This window comes from Pygoscelis adeliae, unplaced genomic scaffold (genome assembly GCF_000699105.1).
Source record: "Pygoscelis adeliae isolate BGI_AS28 unplaced genomic scaffold, ASM69910v1 Scaffold160, whole genome shotgun sequence".
Taxonomy (NCBI): domain Eukaryota; kingdom Metazoa; phylum Chordata; class Aves; order Sphenisciformes; family Spheniscidae; genus Pygoscelis; species Pygoscelis adeliae.
The window spans coordinates 4,462,728-4,484,080 of NW_008824035.1; the positions used below are offsets into that span (position 1 = coordinate 4,462,728).

At 45.8% G+C, this 21,353-nt stretch overlaps 2 protein-coding genes across 2 annotated transcripts in view; both read right to left on the bottom strand.

Annotated features, from left to right (window-relative positions):
* Window positions 1-8,992, bottom strand: part of NRP2 (neuropilin 2) — a 115,804-nt gene extending 106,812 nt beyond the window's left edge. The window contains exon 1 of the mRNA XM_009333035.1: window positions 8,845-8,992. Within this exon, the coding sequence (XP_009331310.1) occupies window positions 8,845-8,992 (148 nt within the window). The remainder of the gene's footprint in view (window positions 1-8,844) is intronic.
* The window catches only part of PARD3B (par-3 family cell polarity regulator beta), a 415,216-nt gene continuing 399,307 nt past the window's right edge, over window positions 5,445-21,353 (bottom strand). The window contains exon 23 of the mRNA XM_009333046.1: window positions 5,445-10,271. Coding sequence (XP_009331321.1) covers window positions 9,917-10,271 — 355 coding nt within the window. The 3' untranslated portion in view covers window positions 5,445-9,916. The remainder of the gene's footprint in view (window positions 10,272-21,353) is intronic.

The window sequence follows — 21,353 nt, forward strand, 5'->3', positions numbered from 1 at the left end:
ATCCCGGAACCAGTCCCTGCCAGGGGAACAAAAAAGTCCTACAGAAAAACCACCATGATAGAGCCCCTGCCGTGACAGTGACCACCCCGGCCATGCTTTGGGACCTGCTGCTCTGGTTGCCACCTCGCTGTCCCCTGTACCCCTCACACAGGAATCTTTGGGCAGCAGCCATCCTGAGCTGAGGAAGCCCAGGTAGGTGTGAACCTCAGTGTGCCCTGCACAGCTGGGCTCACGACTACACTGTCTCCCCTGGTGACCTGTGTCCCCAGGCCATTGAGGTGACGTGTGTGTTACACCCGGTCTGCAAGGAGGAGAGGGGTCCCAGGGCTCCCTGGTGCCTCCACGCATAAGTCATCCCAGGAAGGGGAAAAGCCGCAACCTAAGTGAAGCCTCACGATTCCCCCTCTTTTCCTAATGCTAAACACAGAAGAAAATCCACAGGCGAGAGCCTCAGGAATTCAAACTTGGTGAATGCTGCCTCTGCTCTCAGGAAACTTGGCCAGAAGTAAACGTGCAGAGGAATGTAACCGTTGCAGAAAATGGTGCTTGGCTTTTCAAATCCAAGCCTCTAAATACATTACGCTTTGGCTGTGATTTAGTGTTCTTGCTTTTCTTTTCCTTTTCTGTTTTGTAGCAACAGCTGTCTAACCACTCTCCAACCCATCCTCACACCCCAGCCTTGTTCCCATCACAGCTCTATCCACTCTGTTGTGCCATCAAAGCAATTTGGGGGACTGAGTTGGGAAATAATCCACGTTAAAAACAGCCCAGCGAAGAAAAAACAAGTCAGTCTTTTTTCAATAGCAGCTCAGTTACCTTTGTCCTCTCACAGCAATGAAAATCCCTACAATTGGAGAAGGAGAAAGGACATGGGGATGGGGTGGGACCAAGTGCTAGGAGGGAGGGATGGGGCAGGAGGGGGAGACTGGCACGACTGCATTAAATGCACGTTGGACTGAGGCTTCGCTCTCCTCTTGTTACATATAAAGAAAAATGCCTGGCCTGGAGGGCTTACTTCCAATGGAGGGGAGAGAAGAACAAGGAAGGAGGGAAGCAAGGAGATACATTCTCCATAGTAAAGAGGATGTGTGCATGTGCCTCTTTGAACAGACCCAGAAACACCCTTCTTGTACCTCACATTCCTGTAACAACTGAATTAGTTGTGATTGGTTTGGCCAAATCTGAATGCAGAGCCGGCAAGTGGACATGCTAAGAGTGCCTTTGATTTCCTCTGCTTGCTGAAATAACCAGCAGGCTGTCAGGCTGCTTAACATAATCTTAGAGCAGCCTCATGATTGCTCTAACTTATGCTCTGGTTTCAGTCTCCCTAGGCGTGCCACCTGCCCTTCCCATCCTGGCCAGGCCAGTGAGTGCGCTGCCGCTGCGCCATGGCCCCAGTGCCTGCCCGGGAGTGCTCGCCCGCTGCAGCAACCCTCGCAAATCCTTTCCACAGCCGGGGCAGGGACCTTCCTGCAGACTCAGCCCACCTCTGCAAATTGTCACTTACAGAGACGCAGGCGTTGGAGCAACCCCTAGCATGTGGAAATGCGGCTCTGCCTGAAAACTTCCTCCTCCCTTTGCTGGGCACAGCTCAGTCCCGGTTGTTCTGTACATCCCTCCACTCATGAACTAGGAGGTCACCGTTTTTACCACTTTTCTCACGTGCATACATCGCTGTAACTACTGACTCTCCTTGGGAGAGAGGGAATGGCTAGAAATAAGTTGGCTTTTAGATCAAAAGCAGCAATACCTAAGTATATGTGCATGTATGTATGCGCATATATATACCTAGGAGGAAGGGAAAAGGGGAGGGAGGGCTGGTTTATTTACTTTTATTTACTTATAAACTAGTTTCTTCATATTTGCTCTATTTTTTATTCTCTTTTCATTCCTAGAAAAATTATGGCAGATGAAGCCTCTTAAAATCGTAGCTTGCTGGTTTGAAAATCTAGGCTGCAATTTTTTTTTTTTCTTTGTACTCTGGATTGAAGGATGTGATGTATGAAAACTCCAATTTAACAGAGCCTAGAGATTAAATCACATTGCGTAGGTAAGGTTTTGGCAGAGAAGCAGACACTGCTTCCTAACCAGTACCAAGAATTCGGAGAAGAATGGTGTAGGTTTTAATATAAGTTTACTTTTCTTGTAATGAATTTTAATGACAGCTTTCACGACTGCTTCTGTGATTCATAAGAGAAAATTAAAAATCTACACCTTGAAACTCATACGACAATGCTGCTAACATCTTGCAGCTTCTGGCATTATCTTGGAGAACCTTTCAGTCCTGTTTCTATGCCACATTGTTTTCCTCACAAAATGTATTTTAAATATAAAACATTGAATGTTCATTCCTTCTTTGTATAATTTTTATTCATTACCTGCTTGAGGCAAAGGGCACGGTTTTATATAGAGTCCTCACTGAATGTCTTATTTTGCAATTTTACTCTACTGTATGTATTTCCCAATAAATTATTTTCTTTCAGATGCAGATATTCTGGAAAAGCGAAGCAGGGCTGTTTCCCCTGCACTGAGTTTTTTTTGTCGTGAGCACAGCCAACTCGTCTGGCTTGGGTTAGTTTGTCAGGCATATTTTGGGAACGGTTTGAAAATTAATTCTGTTTTAAAGACTATAATCACCTTTTTGGCCCCTGAAACTGGTTCAGGATTTTTGTGCCAGGCCAGCAATAAAACAGCTTTTGTGCACGACAAAGGCTTGTTCTAGACAAGCAAAAAGACAGTGGAGATAAAATCTCTGTCTTTCTTGCAGTCTATACCCACAAAGCAACCGATTCAAAAGTGGGTGCAACTTGCCCCTGTCTGTATCGATGGCACAGGCCCAGCCTGCACTGTGCAGGAACGCCGGCCCTGTGGGCCGCATGCTTTGACTCCGTCTTGCTTTCAGGTGCCAGTAAAACTCCTGGTATCGGTTACCTACGCTCACAGATGGCTCAAGGCTTCTCAGCAGTGAAGGCAAAAGTTGTGTTCATAGGTCAACGTGGCTTTGGGGACATCAGAGATCGGGGGGAACGGGGGATGAAAGAGGCAGTTAGGGAAGGGGACTTTGTGGTGTCAGTGGTACCCAGGGAGGTGAAGGGAGGCGTGTGGGGAGCAGGCCGTGAGATTTGGGTGGCAAGATGTGATCTAGAGGAGGGGGCGGTGATGGGTGCCTCTCTCTCCCCGTGCTGGCTGATGGGTTTCCTCACAATTCCTACTTGCCCTTCTGCTTCCTCCCTCAGGCATGGGTGCTTTGTGCTGCAAACAGGTCCTGACTCTGGGCCCAGTGGGGGGGTGTCACAAGCCTGGGATGCCAAACGGAAATTGGGGAGCAGCGGTCAGCATATCAGAAAGTGCCACCTTCCTTGTTGGTACATGAACTTCACACAGCGGGGGCAATCCCCTCTTCTCTCCAGCATGTATTTCCTGCTTAGGTCTGACATTTCCCCCCCTCCCCGTTCCTCTTCCCAACCTATTTTAATTTCTCATCCCTTTTCCTTTGCTCCAGCTACCTCTCCCTGTCACTTCCCACTCCCCCCGCCCCACATCTCCTTCCTGATTCCCAGAGCAATCCTGTCTCTCTGGTTGCTTGTATCAGGCTCTCCCTTCCAGCCGATGGGGAAAAACAGCAGCAGAGCTGCCCTCCCCGGAGCAGATCCCGTGCTTGGGAAGTAGGATCCCTTCTCAGCCTCATTTGTTTCCACGCTTTCCCAAGCCATGCCTCAGCGCCTCCGTGCCTCCTCTGCAGGGATGAGCACACCAAGCGCAGGGACCCTGAGCAACCTCCTCAGGAGGCCTCCAGAGCCTTTGAGCCAGAGGCCTCTGGGGCTTATTAAAAGCCCCAAACGCCTTCTGGGAGGCTGCAGGAGGAGCCCAGCTCCACTCCGATCTTGATAATGGCATTTTGCTTCCCGAAAGCCTCCCAAGAAGCACAGCTGCCACGGTCCTCATCCCTGAGAGGCTGCTATGCTCTGCCCCCGGGTAGCGCTCAACTGCTGCCACATTGCAGCGGGTCACTGCATTTCTGCTGGGGTGAGTAACCCAGCTCCGAGACCCTCCGTGGGGAAAGGCACTTACATCCCACGCTGCTTACAGCAGAACACAGGTCTCATGAGGGTGTAGTCTGGTTCATTAAAATTAATTAACAGTCAAAGGGCTCCACATACTTCTTTATGCAGACACAGTAGTGACTGCAAAACAGATCTTAACTTGAGCCCAGGTCCTAGGGAAGTGAGTGCTGCCATGGGGAAACCATGGGAGACCACCGCCAAGGCAGAAGGAGCACCTTCTGAAACTGTGGTCACTGAGTTTCCAGCTTTTAATACACTCCTAGTTTGTCTTTTGCCACTCTTTGTACAACTTCAGCAGAAGGAGAAGCTGAGGTATCAGTGTTTTATTTGTCCAGTTTTTAGCTATGAGTGCAAGTTATGACCTGATAACTTTTAAAATTGACATCTATGTGAATTATAATTTAATACATGCTAAAATTGACGCAGAGTTGCCCATGAACTGTCTTGGCCATAAACACCAAGATACGCATTCAAAATGTTTTGGAGTGCAGTACACATTTATTTTTACTGAACCATTACTGCAATTTCTGCAATATCTTGTGTTGTAAACATGTTGCACTTTTCTGTCCTTCTGTTTTTTTCTTTCACTCTTTCAAACCTTTGTAGTAAAACAAAATTTTCATCTCAGAAAGGCTACATTCTTCCTTCTCCCTGTTCCAGTGACTTTTCACTTAAATATCTGCTATTTTGAAAATTACTTCATCTAACATAACACTCTTGCCTGAATCTCAGTGTGCTCTGCAACCCATAGCTCTGATCCTACGAAGATTTATGCTTGCGTATAATCTGGAGTATGAAAAGTAGTGTCATCAGCTTCAGTGAAATGACCCACGTACCTCAAGTTAAGTGCCTGTGTAAAACTTTCAAGGAGTCCTAAATCTCTGACAAGATTGCGCTGCAGCCATCTTGCTGAAATACAGCCTCAGCTGGTTGGACCTGGTACCTGCTACATGGCCGCAGAACACCTCAGTTGTTATCGACAGCAAGAGAAGAGCTCGATGTTGAGATGAAACTGTCTGGGGAACTTTTGCAACAAACATGCAGTTGCCTAAGCTGAAATTCGCCGAGATGGCAAGGGACTTCTCTCTTGCTTCTCCTTTCAATCAGGGCTATGAAATCAGGACTCCGGCTCCACAACTGAAGACAATGCAGATTTGAGAGGGAATCAAGTTAAGCCCTGTGATGTTTTTACTCTACAAGGCAGCGCATGGCTGTTGTGGTTTTTTTTTGTTTCGTTTTTTTTTTTTAAAAGTCACCTTACCAATTCTGATCCGGCCTGATCACGCATGATCTTCTAATATCAAATCCCATCCAGGGATGAGGGTGGCTTTGTAGATACAAAGAAGAGAAAGACTCTACATACAAATACATAATCATATATAGTCTTAAAACCTTTATTTTAATGCAAAATAAAACAGGTAAAATTTATATAGCCATATGTAACAAAAGATCAAAATCTTTGATGTGGTACTAGAAAAAACCTCTCAAATTGTGTGTTAAATTTCTCCCCCAAAACAATCACGCATGATTTTTAAATCAGCTTCACTTAAACACACAGGTATTGTCATGATCACAAACACCTCTCTTTCCCCCACAATAACAGAATAGTGTGTTATAAAGCCTTCTCTTCTATGCAGAGATAGTGAATAGCGCTTCTGATTTTGCACGTAAGGCTTAGAGGCTCTGCAGAACAACTGTGATGGAGAGCACAGGTGTAAGTCCTTTCGGAAATGCACAGCAGTCCCTGCTCAGAGCAGAGTGTCAGGATGCGGCCCTGGCAGAGCAGTCGGTGGGATTCACTCACAGCACCAACTCTCTGATAAACAAATCTGTGATGGCTGGGAGGAGGAGGTAGCACAATTCATCTGTAAAAAAATTAGGCAGCATGTGAAGCTATTTCTAGATCAGGAAGCTGGAGTGAATTGGGATTCAGGGCTGCATGCACTTTTTCAAGGCAGGAGCCTTTTTTTTTTTTAATGCTTAGTTCCCCCTTTTTTTTTTTTCCACAAAGGGCAATTGATATTTCTTTATGCATTCGAGGGGTGCCTGGAGACTTCTGCATCATAATATATCACAGTGGTACTGTCTGCTTGCAGGCCAAGATCATGGCTCACTAGTGGGTGGTCACTCAGAAAATCCACAGGCTCTTTTTCTATCTCTTAATCTTTCAACTGCTGGGCCCGGCTGGCCCTGCGCCAGAGCCAGAAACGCAGGCTGCACACCACCAGCTCAGGAAATCAAAGCTTCCAGCTTCACGTGAGAGCGGGCCTCTCTCCCCCTTGTCTTGACTCCTGTTCACACGCACACTTATGGCACGCTGCTCCTGTGGCAAACCCAAACTCTCCCTTCGCACCCGCTACGTCAGTAACTTTACTGCTGGACTGGCACATTTTGGATGAGGGAGTGCGAGGCAATTACGTGTTAAGAGCATTTCAGACTCATAATTTTCCCAAACATATGGGCATATGGGGAAAAGAACAACTTGTTACTTAACGGCTCTTTTGGATTTTGCAAGTGTGTATTTTCAACCGTCAATTGTAGCACCTCGTGAATTCTGCACGGTACATATTTTTCCACAATATGGTGCTAAAATCATACATTTTACACTGCAGAGAAGCTGACTATATATACTGTAGTTACACATTATACTTTTGAAAATACTGTACCTCTACCAGATATTAAACCAGCAAATGGCAATTTTCTCCCAGAACAATGGCACCAGAGATTGATGAGATGCTCTGTAATACTTTTTGGTCTTGTTCCCCCAGCTAGGTCAGACTGTTCTTCCTCCTTAGCTCCTCACCTGTAGGATGCATCCATATATTATACTTGTAGCACTTTTTTTTTTTTTTTTTGAAGAAGCTTTGTACTGATCTAACAGCAGAAGCATCATTTAATAACCTGTTGGGTAAGATTAACAGCTCAGGTGTTCGTTTGATCTGTCCGCCTCAACCGAGTGGAGCCAATGCAGTCAAGGGGAGCTCTTAAGGAGAGATTCAGGTTATGGGGAGACAATTGCGCAGGTCCTTCAAAGGCTATAAATAACCCAGGAGCTGTTTCCATCCAGGTTTTATTTGGCCCTGGCTCCTGAAATACTGTAAATAAGTTTTGTTCACTGTGCTGTGATGCCATTTGAAGGGTTAGTTGAGAGTGATTTATAAAGGCAGTAGCTTATATTCAGAGCTGTTCTTAATTGTGGCCTGGCTTGATAAAGCCACTGTCACAAACACGTTAGTTTCTTTACAGCTGGATCAAATGTATCAGGGGTTATATTTCAAGGAGGGAAAGGAAAGTATTTTAATTTGTTTTCGATTCACTTTCAGCGGGCCTTCATAATACCAGCGGCTACCCTGTGGCTGCCAAGTCCTGGCTGAGTATCCTACAGCATCTAAAACTCTCTGAGAGAAGTACAAGGCTGTGTACAGCACGTACATGACAGGCAGAGTTTCCTTGGGGAATGCGCCTTATTTATGGAGGGTACCAAGAGACATCCAGCTTTACATCCAACCCTCCCTCCAGAGGTTTTTCCCTCCTACATTACTAGGGAAGAGGGCAGAAAGAAATGGAACAAGAACCAAACACACTTGCTTCATAATCGGTTGCATTCCTCTCCCTCTCTCCCTCCCACCAATGCTTCCTCCTGACTGGATTTAGAGCTGTGCCTGCCCCTGCCCCAGGGAGTCCCGCCCTGTATCTGATTCACGGAGATGTTCCCCCACCACCCCAAAACTGTCTCCTCTCCCCTGCTTCCCAGCCCAGCTGGTGGGTAGAGATTGTTGTGAATGCACATGCTAGAGGCTGCTGGCCAGCTGCGCAGCCGCAAGTGCTCCCCATGCCTCAGGGTTATGCTAGTCTGTCACCAACATTAGCAGCACAGAAGAAAAGTCGGCTGGGATTAAACACTGCTTCTCATCAGGGCCATTACCTACCAGCGGTGGCCCCTGGAAAGCAGCAGCACATAGACCCACCCTGCCCTGCGCCTTACGGACCTCTTACTCTTAACAAGCCCTTTTCCCAGGGATATCTAGTAAAGGGACACGCTCCTAGCAGGACAAACCTTCCCAGTGATATTTAATACCTGGGAAGTGACCTATGTGATTTAATCTGTTGCATACCAAAGGTGTCAAAAAGACATCAAAGAAATCCTTGTGCTTAATCCTTGGCCAGGTCACAGTCTCTCCCTGATGAGGAGAGGAGCCCGAACGGTTTAATAACACTCCCAAAAGGCAGAAGTCGAGGAATTAAGGACACTTGGAAACTTCACAAAATGTATTTTTAGGTGGCAAGACTGTATGGTTTCCCTGCAACAAAATCCGTGAGACAAATCTTTGAGCACCCACAGCCCTGTTGGGCCAGGTAGCACAAGTCCCTGTGGCTGGGGACATGCATTTCTAACCTCCTCCCAGGATGGCTGGCTGCAGAGCAAGCTCAGGCTGCGCGGGGCAAAGAGCCGGGCAGGTACCCCACTGCCCTGTCTCCCCACGGCTCTGCTGCGCTGCTGGCCCCCTCCCCCCACCCACATCTTCCCTCTTTCTATGCACTGCTGCAAATAACTTGCTACCAACAACTATTCTCTCCTCTTCCACCTGGGCCCCAGGGTCTTGAAGCCCTCCCTTGTTGCTTTCCTTGTCTTTTCCCTCACCCCGTGCTGTGAAAAGCCCCTTTCCCCGCTAGCCTGATGGCCCCTGGCTGCAGGAACTTGAGTAGTTTGGCACTTGGCACCGGCCTGGCGCTGCCCGAGGCTGAGCTTCACTTGGCGGACTGAGGGTGGGCCCCGCACCGACAGGTGCCTTCATGCGGCGGCAGGCTCGCAAGGGCAGGGCACGCTGCTGGCAGGCACTCTGCTGTAACCCCGGCCCGAAGGGGCTGCCCTGCCGGAGCCAAGGCAGCACCTGATACAGTAACTTAATATGAGTTATGGAGTCCATGCCCGCGTTCACCTCCTCAGCCACTTCTTATAGGCCAGCTCCACTGAAACCCCAAGAGCGACACTTACTGAAAGCAGCTGAGGATCTGACCTCCAGGGTTTACATTTAAAGAGTGCACGATGTATAACTAAGAAATGCTCACAAGCACACACACGAACACCTACAGACACACACTTCTCAGGTGGCTGGCTGCCTTGTCCTCTGCGAGACTGCCCAAGCACGGCAGATAAAGCTTTTCGCCTTACTCCAAATGCAGCAGGTGCAACAAGAGGAGAATCTTGCTACACAAACTGCAAAAAATGAAGGCTACAAGATAAATGCTGCCACCACCAAACAGAAAGAGGAAGACAGAGGCCAGATTACAAATCTGGAACTGCAGCACCCTTAAAGCACAGAGCTGCTGGTCTGAACGTGCCTGGAATGCGGCCGCTACCACCGCGGCAGTTCCTTGTCAACTCATGATCACATACTGGATTACACCAGATCACCAGATCCCCAGCTCTGTACGAAGTCCATACTGCATGCTGCGTTCTCACTTAAAGGCTCTACAACAGCACTCTGAAGTGAATGCTGGTGACACCACTGCCCTTAAACAGACAGCTACATACTGTATAGGTGTAACTGGGTTCAGTAAATAGCCCTGAGGTGTATTAAGTGTTGCGCTTCATTTCCAGCAGCCACTTTCTATTTTTAAAAGGAATTAAAAAATACTCAACTGTCTGGTACCTCACATACTCAAAACACATCGTACCTCACGTGGCTTTAGTTCGCCTGTTAGAAAGCACCTATGCTGAGGCCAGCTCAGTAAGAACGACTCCAGGTCTCATGTGACATTCTTACAGGCAGTTATGCTTAGGAACAACTCTACAAGGATGATGTCCGATGGGATTCCTCCCGGGCTGTGCTGGCAAGTCCAGTGCGTGGCTATACAGCTGCAGTCATGGGGTTCTTCTGCCTGGGATCCTGTTGCCTGTACTGGTACTGGTCTGGACTGGTCCCACGGTGTCGGACAATTTCATTATAAGCTGGTGCTCGGTGGGACTGAGGAGGGGAAGGTGGCACGTCCTGCCGGAGGGGTCCTTTATGCTGGCTTGTGACGGGCTGGGCTGGGTAGTACTGGGGGTACCTCAATTCTGCCACTCTTGTGTCTGGCGCACGGATGTAGTTCCCCTTAGATGGGTGGACAACAGGCTGTCCTCCTTGGTAGTAGGGAAGATCTCTCTCTTTGTATATTACTCGTGGCCCTGTTAAATATTCCAGTGGTTCTGCAGGTCCACGCCTGAGGAGGAAAAACATAATAAAGCACATAAAAAGGCAGTCTACTAGCCCAGCGACACATTATTGTACTCACAGTCTATGTTTACTTTGGGAAAGGAAATGCCACCTCAAGCATGACAGGTCCAGATGAATCAAAAGAACTTCTGAAGGATAACAAGCCTCCCACCTGCACGCTACTAAAGTCTGTAACACCCAGGACGCTGGAGGAAGGGTCCAGCGCACATCACAGCCCTTTTACAATGGGGGAGCACTGGAGCCCTTCAGCTCCCAAAGTCAGCCTCCTGTGATCCATTTGCCATAATGGAAACAAAGCTCCTTTAAACAATGCATATTTGACTGAATCTTATCTAGCCTGAAGATAAACAGATGAGTTGGGTCTGCAAGTCTGCAAATCCCATAAGCTTTACATGCACAAATATTCACGCTTTCCAAGCCATTTCCCACTATTTTTTCTCCTAACATGTCAGACTTTAAAACTTTCCAAACACCACAGTTGGAAAAACTGTAACTCCTGGAAGAAACACTCGGGATGTCAGGCTACAATACCTGTGTTTAATGGGTGAGCTGCCAAGGGTGTTTAAAAAAAACCTCCTGTGATCTAGAAGGCCTGATATTACAACAGCCCTGTAACTTGTCTGCATCAGTATGGATCTGATAAGCTCTAGTTCACGTGAAAAGCAACATGTGAACATGTCATTCCTGAGGATGTGCCATGGAGCCCTCTCTGTAGCTTTCTGCATCTTAATTCCATGATTTGCACTAATGAAGCATTGATATTTTTCCTAGTACAGCTTAACTTGTGATACTTTCGAAATGGCAGAAATAATTGTTCTCACAGACATATCACCAGAGCATCCCCAAAAGTTCAACTCAATTAAGAGTTTTTGCCAGTCTGATTGCAAATGTCTTTGCGCTTTGGGCAAAATCTCCCATTTACTGCAGAGGAAGCTTCTTTCCAAGTGAGAGCTGAAGGACGATGGCAGGGTTTTGACCCGAAACAGGGGCTGAAAGTATAAATCAATTACACCTGCTCTGTGGCTTTGGGACTGAACTCATCAACCGTTTAAATATTCTTTGCATAGATTTATTAAGAAAGTCATCATTCTGGTAGAGCAGATCAGGTGTTCACAATTCGTCAATGCCTCTCTTTTGTTCATACAGATTTTACAAGCATGCTCCCCCTTTCTTAATCTGGGCTCCCAGACTCCACTGGAACTTGTTTTGCATGAAGTAAAACAAAACATGTGGTTTTCTGCTGTACTTGTTTAAGCCCATGGGGTAAATCATGGACATAGGCAATGAACAAACATTATCTGCCTTGAAATGAACCTACAATTCTCCCCCTGGAATAACTTAGTACAAATGTTTCCTGTTTAAAATGGAAAGAGCAAAAGGAAGAATTCCAGGCCTTGGACTTTTAGGACCCTATGCTCCCCAGAGACTTTTTGCTTTAAAAACAGAACATTATCAAAGACAGGCACTCCTGGCTTCCCCCCTGCACCCCCCCCCCCCGGGTGAGACAGTCCAGACAAAGTGCTGAAGGGCCTGAAGCCACCCTCTGAGATACTAAAAGGACTCTTAACCACATATATTGAGACAACTGCTGTCTCTGCTCACACACCTACGCCTTGCAACAAAGCCTAATTTCCACAGCAGGCCAAAGAGTTGCTCCGTGTATTTCTATATGAAACTTGTTCACTAGTCAGTCCCATCACACTCAGCTTTTGATTCCTCTGTGCGCAAAAATGCACTTCCAGTCATAAAAGGCTTCTGCAATGCTAGGAACTGCTTTGTGTTAAGCAGCAAACCAACAGGAACAAACGTCAAACCTACACCCATCACCTTTTAATATAAGAATAATGCTCAAAATCCTGTATATTAGATTTTATAAGATGTTCTCATCGACAGCTATAATCAACCAAATTCTTGTGGATCACATTGGTACCAAAATGACTGTTGAGAACAGGACTGAGCCACAGGCATCATCTACTGAGCCTTCAGCACACAGCTCATCCCTCAATTCACATGAGAGGTCTGGATGTTGCAGGAAAAGAGGGGGATGTGTTTTGCCATCCAGCCAAAAGAGCTGTTTCCAGGAAAGCTCAGCCGGTCCAGTTCTAGGAGACAGTGTGACACTGCTGCCACAGAAGCTGTGACTGTGCAGAGGGTAGTGCATTCAGGCAGCTTTGACCTAGGACTGTGCAGTGAAGATGAGCCTGAGCAATCAAAGCACAAGTATGCAAAACCCGAGGCATATACCCAAGCTGCTTGAGCTTATGCCATCAGGTCTTCATTGCTGTTACCTATGCTACAAAACTAAATCCACCATTGGTTCACTTACAGCTAATACTGTCTCTGGTTGTGTAGATAAACTGCAGAGAGGAACATGCGGGAAGGGCAAAATCTTTCTTTAAAAAATAAAGAAATATCCAAGCTGTTCACTCTCAGCACCAGCTTCCCTTCTCTGAGGGTGAAACACCCTATAGGTGATATCATTCTTGAGTGTCTTCCCCAGAGTCAGGGCTTAGAAGTTGAGAGGAGAGGTTGTACATGGAGACAAGGCTTGAATCTGCTTCACATGGCTCCTTTAGGAAAGCCCCGGGAAGACAGAAGGTATGTGAGGTTTTTTAGCAGCCTTGGCAATAATACAAGCAGTGTTCTAACCAATGATTACCAGAACTCTTGCATGAGTGAAACCTTGGGAAACCCTGGAAACTGCCCAAAAGGCTGCCGCCGGGCAGCATGACCAGGGGGAAATTTCATGAAAGATATCCTCGTGGCTGCACCACGCTCTCCAGCTCACTTCCCCTGGTGATCCCAGTGGGTGTTATGCATGCGGATACACATGCTACAATGACAGCACTTTTCTTCCCTTTTATGACCAGCACTGCAAGTTGAAGCTGAGTTATTTCCTGAGGATTCATTCTTCCCCACCTACCAGCCATGCCCGGTGAAGTCTGTTCTTAGGGAGCTGCTCACAGTGCAACCAACCAGCCTGGGGGGCCTCCATGAACCTCTGCCATGAACCTCCATCTGATGAGTCTTAAAATACAGGAGAAAACAGCCCTTCCCTCCCCAAGTGTGTCAAATTAACCATCAGAAAGTTAATCTTTTTAAGGTAGAAGAAACACCTACAGATACCAAGCTCTGGCTGTAGAAATGCTGTCACCTTTAGGAGTAAGTCTGGGACACTGGGGGCAGTTCCCGGCAGGAAGAGCAGGGCTCCTCTGAAGCAACACCATTTTCACTTTATAGCTCATGGTGTAAAAGTATATGCTGTTGTTTATCCTTAAAGAAATTGCCATAACAACTCAAACCAAACACTTTCTACTTGGCAGGCCCTTGTAGAAGCTATGCTTGTTTCTGCAAGAAGCAAAACAACTCCTGCCTTTTCACGTGGCAGACATTGCCACCTCTGAGGAGGCCCTAATGAAATTCTTCCCCCCTCCCTTGCTGTTTTTGTTGGCTCCTGATGAGTTCAGAGTTCACAGGGCCATATCACACCTCCCAAGTGACCCACAGTTTGGGGGTCAAACCAATAACCTCAAGTGGAAAATCAGTGACCCAGGGGAGTGATCAAAAATCCACAAATTGGGTCAAGCAGGTCCAGCCACTCAAAAGGACCAGGCCAGGAGCGTGCCCTCTGAGAGGACATGCTGAGAAGGAGCTGCTCTGACCGTCAGCTGTTTTCCAGATTTTTGGCCAGTTGTTTGACCTGGGGGTCCAGTGAAATTAATGGCAGGCAGAAGGTAGGGAAGCTGACACAACATCCTGGGAAGGAACTGATCTGAGAGCTCAAAAAGCATTTTTGCTGATAGTTCTGCTCTGCTGGCTCCCACTGGAAGATGCATCACTGATGCGGGTCTAGCTAAAAGCAGAGACTGCTGCTGAAGGAAGCAGTGAAGGAAGGGAGGCAGAAGCACCAGGTTCAAGAAAGGAGTGAAACTGGTGAGGCAGTGTGAAAATGCACTCCTCAAAGATGTCACGGGCAAGGTGCCCCTTAAAACGTTCATTTTATTGTGAGGAAGCGAAATCTCACTTTCCCCTGCAAAGAAATTATAGATCACACAGACAGATAGTTGCAAACATGTTTTGCCGTATCATTTCATATGCTGGTTAGCAGCTCTACTGGTTTATCTTGTAAATGATTCACCAGGTAAGAACTGTGATCCATTTTGAGCTTTAAAAGCACAAACTAGCCTTGTCCAAATAAAGCAGGTAACTTGTGACTGATGTTCAATTAACAATACATGTGTTGTTATTTTCTCTATGACAAGTAAAGCCTGAAGTAGTTTGTTTTTCTATCCCTGCTTTATTTATCTTCCAAGCACAAAGAACATAGAATCTAATATTTTCTGGCTTTGCTGCAGAATTTTTAAGAGCTGCTGGGTTTATTTAAAACTGAACCAAAGGATTTGGAATACTTAAGAAAGGCTTCTTTTACTCAAAATGTTATTTAGTCATTGAAGTTAAACAGGTATCTGTAGGTTTCAAAAAAACTAACTAAAACACTTTTCACTTTCTGCAGTTCCCTTTTTTTTACAGCCCCCATTTCAGTAATTCTTCAGTTGTACAGAATCTCACAGGGTAGACTGGCCTAAATACCTGATGCTTCAAAAAACAACCAGAAAAAAATAATCTCATTTCAGGTTTACTGTGTTTCATTGTTAACCCCCATTTGCAGGTCACCTTTAACATCAGCCACAAGACACATGCTTGGGTTATCGGAAAGGAAAAGAAAGCAAAATGACGGTCTGGCTGTTCACGCTGTGCCCCATCATGTTGGGGGTTTGGATTTCATCACGACAGAGAGTTTTTCTTGCCTCTGTTCTATAGGGAGAATCACAGAGGTCACCCTCTTAGTACCTGGTAAAAAGCAAGGAAGGGAATGCTCTCTTCTTACATCACTGTCTCCTTCTCGCTGCTAAGGGAATATTTTGCAAGGGATATAATCTCACATGATAAACTGCCTTCTTACTTTGTGAGGGAGTACTTCTTGAAATAAACTTCAAAGACAGCCACAGACTAAGTGGCAAATGGAAAGCCCACATTTGGCTGCAGCCTCTTTTATGTCTAAGCAAGACATACAGAGACTCCGGGTGATGGCATCAGGCAGCTCAGGCTGTGATTAAAGAACAGGAGAAAGCAACAGGGTCCTATCTGTGTCCAAATTCTCACTGAAGAACTCTATTGTATGCATCGTGATTGTATGCTGTTTGTTCTCAGCCAGGAGGATCTACTTTTAAAGAAGAAAGGAGAAACTGATGTAAGAATTAAATTATGCAAACAAACAATCTTACAGTATCAAATACATTACACTGTGTCTTTATAAAGCTCTTCTCAACATACACTAAAAACAACTGACTGAAAAGACCATGTAGTCCCTATCTCTTCAGATACAGTATTAAAGACACCACAGTGCTGTTTGTAGTCAGTGGCACTAAGAACTTCTGTTGCTTAATATTCAATGTGCATATAACCTAAAAAAAAAAATTTTTTTTAAAAATCACTGCAGATTTAAAAAAAAAAATCCCTGCATGACTCTGAGCTTCATTAAAGTCTGTCTCTGTATCTTAATAGGCGAGATACTCCTATAACAAATATACTTTGCCGTTTCAGATCAATACTTCCCATAGTTGATGATGGGTTTTGCATTTAAAAAGCCACTGGAATCAAATTTGGTATCTTAGTGCTGGGAAGAATCTGCAGCACAAGGAAGTGCCCCGTGGCTGCTGTCTGTGAGAGAGGCTTGTACCTCTCAGAAGAAGTCAGATGTCTAGCAATGTCATACTAACCTCAAACACACCACACACAGATTATTTATGGGCTGAGCTGGTGGAGGTGCTTTCTTCTCCTGTTCTTTTATCAACAATACAAGGCTAAAAAATCAGATAACGTAAACGAATACAATCCCTGGCTCTCATGTAGCACATGCCATGCGGAGAGAGCTGTTTTTAGTTTGAGGACTGTGTTTGGAATTCCTTCAGTGTCAGGTTTCCAGTTACCAGACCTTCATCCCTGGGCCAGGCACGACTGCGGTTGGACTGGATTAGCAGAACACTCTGCAATGTATATTACATAGCTTTGACTTCTATAGGCTTTGCAGACCCATAAAAATAATGATCATTTCATGACCTGTGTTACTGGGGGGGAAAAAAGAGCAGAAAAATCTCTCTCGCTCTCCCCTTTTTAAAGAATTCATATTTGTTTTGGATTTGGAGAAGGAGGGATCCATACAAGTTGTTTGAAATTCAAGCAAGAGTACATTTCAGATGCAATGCAGGCAGGCCTGATTCTCTTCCCTTGTTTTGCAATGTTTAACAGTAGCCTTGACTGGCCTGAACATAAGAGCTTATATGCATAGTTTTTCTCTCTCTACAGTATTACGCTTGGAATATTTAAAAACAAACAGCAAAAGCACCACAATCCCAGAAGGTAAGTGCATAGACATGTTTATACTACTCTAGTTGAAGTCTAGCCTTAAAGTGGCTGGAGAACAAAGTCCTCTATTGCTTGCAGAGGGCCACATTTTGAGAGATGTTGGGCTCCAGCAGCTCCCTGGGCAGTTCTTAGCAACTGGAGATATTTAGGTGTCCCACTTGTTTTTACATCCAGGACCAAGCATAAAGTTTAGTCAGATACTAGCTTTCCATGCAGATAAGCAGACTGCAGAAACAACTGTAAGATAGGAAAACAGTAGTCTGACAGGTTTAAAACTTTACTGTAAGATTATATAAGATTTCTTATGACAGCATAAACAGTCTATTTTGCATGCAAGCAAATTGATTGTTCTCAATCCCTAATGGAGCAAACTATGTCACAGATTGGTTAACATCAGAATTTAGAGTGCCATTTAATTAAAACCCCTCCCATCAGCAACAAAGCCATAAAACATTGTGTTGCTCCTTTGCTCCAGCATTAGTTTATTTTCCACAGCAGATCTCAGACCAGCTTCTGATAATCCCATCCTGCAGGCAAAGCTCCCCTTTCTTTCCTTCCCTAAATCCAACCTACAAATATAGGAACTGTGATAATCAGGATTAAAACCCTCAAATCAACAGCAACAAAAACCCGAATATGCTAGCCGGTGCTCTATAAATGCCCAATAAGAATTCAAAACAACTAGCCCAATAATCCTTCCTACTCAATTCCTCACTTCTTTTGTTCATATGCTCTCAGGCATGGTACATCTCTTCTACCAGGAGGCATAAAATAAAGTAGCACCTATTGTACAAGACATCGCTATTCTGTGATCTCTTCAAGCTTAAAGGGATCTTAAGTAGATTGGTACTTTAAGTAGTGAGTCATTACAACATGTGTCATTTCATATGTTACTCATTATTCAACACAACATAATACCATGTGAGTCATTAACCTCTTGGCATTGGTAACCTACTCTCAATGCTAAGCAGTCATGCTTGTTGCTCAGGAACCCCCATGCTCTGTCGGGGAGAGACCTGGACAAGATTTTAAGGTCCCTTTGGTCTTTTGTTTTGCAGATCAGCAGGGGCCAAAAGCTCTTCCCTATAGACTGAAAGAGTTCTTGGCCTTTGGTCTCTTGCGTCACATTTCTGAGATGATGCTGGCCAAGTTACACTGGAGGGGAGAAAACTTCTTTTTAAAGGATGAATGCATCTTAAGCCAGCAAGAGGAGCAAATGTTTAGGTTTCTCAGCTGAATTTTGCATTTCAATGCAAACCCAAACTAATACGAAGTACTGAACGCATGCAGAACTGCCACCACTGGGGCGAGATGCTAAAGTGAAATCTCTCTTATGGCAATATTTGTACTGCATTACTGTGCAGTAGCTCCAACAGACATGGGGATCCCGCTATCCCTGCCGCGAGAAGAGCCAGCTACTTCCCTCAAGAGCAGGCGAGCAATGAGAAGGGAGAGAGATGCAGAGAGGTGAGACTCCAACGCCGGCCCCAGCACAGCAGCAGCACAAAAGCCAGAAATACTATCCAGGGCTCTCTGCCTCACCCTAACCTCTATGCAGATCTCTGCTTTTTTGGAGGCTATTAGGGTAGAAATTAAAGGTCCTGTGGTGGTTCAGGAGGTTTTAATTTGATTTAAAAGAAATTCTGTTGCCATGGTCAAAATCCCGCTTCAGAAGGAAACAAACACACCGAGCGCTCAGGCTCCAGGAGAGCTCCTCCCGAGCAAGGAAGACTCCTCCCTTCGCCTATCCATTCACAGCATTACTGCTATCCACGCCATTTCTGTAAAGTGCTTTCAAAAACACATAAACCCAAATTCTATCCTGTTCTCATTTTTCACGTGAAATGAATTGAAAGCATGGTGATTATTCAGCTGTGCTGTTCAAATGATTTTCAACAAATAACAGAAGTCATTAAAAGAATCTTCCTAAGTAATAACAACCTGGGCCCAGGTCTTTACTATTCAGCTGCTGGGATCTTAACACGCTGTCTGATCTTTAGCGGGCTAGTAAAAACCTGTAAGAAGTGGTTATTAATGTTATTACCAAGCTTTTAGGCTTTTTTTTTTTTAAAGCATCTCTCATTTAAATTAAAGAATTCCTCGCAGCGTTTTCTCCCATTGCCATGATGAAGCATGGCTGTCAATTCTGCCTCTGATGGCACAAACTGGGTACTAAAACCATGCTTCAATAAAAAAGGAAGATGATTTTTGAAAGTGATTGTAGCTGGTTATTTTTCCCTCCATTTAATTTCTTTCTGGGTCCAGACATTCTGTTAAACTCACTGGGGTGTGCCATTCCCTTTTTTCCCCTTCGCAACAAAGGCAAAGCTCAAGATCCAGAGGAGAACGATGGCTGCTTTTTGGGGGCGAGGGGGACCTTAAAAACAAGCAGCTCTTATTTCTTTCTTCAGGCAGTATTTGAGTCCCCATTGTTCCCCTACTGCTCATGTACTGATTTGCTCCTCAACAGCACAAACAGCCTGTAAGTACATCCTCTCCCCCTATATTTTCTTTTGTTAGAACCATTCATTTCTATACAGGCATTAGATTATAGATTTCCTGGCTTGCCGCACTCCATTAACACTCTGGTAACCACCCCTTTTCCAGCCAGCCATTAAACACCACCTTTAATAATTGAGATTTAAAGGCTCAGGGCTTGCTAAACAGCTGAAGTTATAACTTTACAGCTGCCTCTACAGAAGTGTGTAAATCTCCAGATTTGGATAGGTAAATCAGTTAATTAGACTTGCATTAAGTCACAAACTTTGCGGGTGCTCTGACAGCAGACGTCCTGAAGTTGAGCTTTAAATAACAAGGGTCAAACCCCTCAATCCCACTGGGCTAGGAGAGACGGAAATGTCCCACCCGGTGCCCAGAGAGCAGTAGCACTGACAGCAGCTGCTGTGACTTGCAGACGGCCGCAAGCGCCCTGCGACGGCAGCCCATTCCAGCTGTGTTTATGCTGGCTTCTTCCTTAAGAGCTTCTACAGTTACACGAACATCAGCGCAGCTGCAGCAAGCGGAGCGACTGCTGACTGGACATGCTCTACCTGCTGCCTGTGGTGGCGACAACCCTTGTTTTACCACCCTGCATTTCCCACCCGCGAGCACACAGGTTGCTCTTTCAAAGTGGGGCCCTGCAAGTCACAGGGCTGAGTGCAGCTGCCCCTGCCCCTACCTGCAGCTGAGGAAATGCTACGTGGATGGCCCTGAGTCACTGCTAGCCAGTGAATGTTCAAAGCTGGTGAGATTCGGAGCTGCAGGCCATCAGCCTCTTTAGGGACATGGGTACTAAGAGGTTAACCTTCGGTTGTGAGGCCCCAGTGCCTGTGCTCCATCTCTGCATGAGTTATCTCCCTGTTGCTGCATTTAAAAATACTGTATGTAATTAACTGTTATCAGGTTGTTAAGCAGTGTGCTGAAGTGTGAACTTATCATTCAATTGTTTCCTTTATTTACAAAGTCCCTGCCATTCTCTGAGGCGGCAGCCTGGGACAGGCTGTTGACTTGCTCAGATGAGGAGGGTTTAGCGCACCAGATTCTGGAGAGGTGAGACACAGCTGTGAATCTGCTTGGTTCCTCAAACACCCCCTCAACATACCCTGCAGAATAGCTGCGTGTGAATGAGACACACACACATGCCACCGCTACCAAGTACGTCACTGTAACATTGCTTTGAGACCTGAACCACACAGCACTGAGGAAATGCACAATACAGCTCCCAGCCGCTGTAACCCAGCCTTACGGGCATAGGTAGAGTCTTTGCTCATATATATGGCACTAACTTTAATGCCTATAGATATCTACAAGCTATGTGGTCCACTCATAGATGAAGACAACGTAACTGCTGATTTTCATGCACCTCTGCGCTCAGTTCTTCCCCTTCCCTTTTCCATTTGTTGGACTCCGTTTCTTTAAGAAAAGCAAATCTGGAAGTCAGTGCACATCATGTTAGACCACAGGCTGGAGATGGGAGGACATGACAACAGGGCAAGATGCCACATCCCCCGCTGTCCCCTCTGCCTCCCTCCATAAGGCCCAGGTTTGGTTTCCTGGAGCCCATGGCTCCCACCACTTTTGTTATCACTTTGCCCTCCTGGCCTGACTACTGTTCTCTTCTTTGCTTTCTTCCCCAGCAGCACCGGCCCTGGCAATGCCTGCAAGGAGTCCAAGATGACATGAGACATCATCAGATCTATGTGATTTTCTTCCATGCATTCCTGGTCTGGGGCAGCACCATGCATCCAGCAGGACTTACTAGCATGGTCCCTGGGCACGGAGTATCCTTTTCTCTTTGGGAACTGGTGCAATCATCAATATCCCAGATCTATGTGCACCCCCCCCAACACTTGTAATAGAGGAGATATGTAGCTTCTAAACAAATTCCTTCTTTGCCATCTGCACACCATGCTGCATGCCAGATGACAAGATAAAATTTGCAACAGCAAAGTTTTTGGAGCACAGCAACCTTCCAGAGAGAGCAAGCACAGCCTGTGGCAACACAGTTATATCAGCTTAGTCATGTACCTAGAACAGAAGACATCAGGATGCTGAAGCTGGAAGAGGGAGCACACAGCGGAAACTAGAAAAAAAATGCTTTAAAGACACACCAAAACACTGCATCCCTGAGCAATGGGAAAGC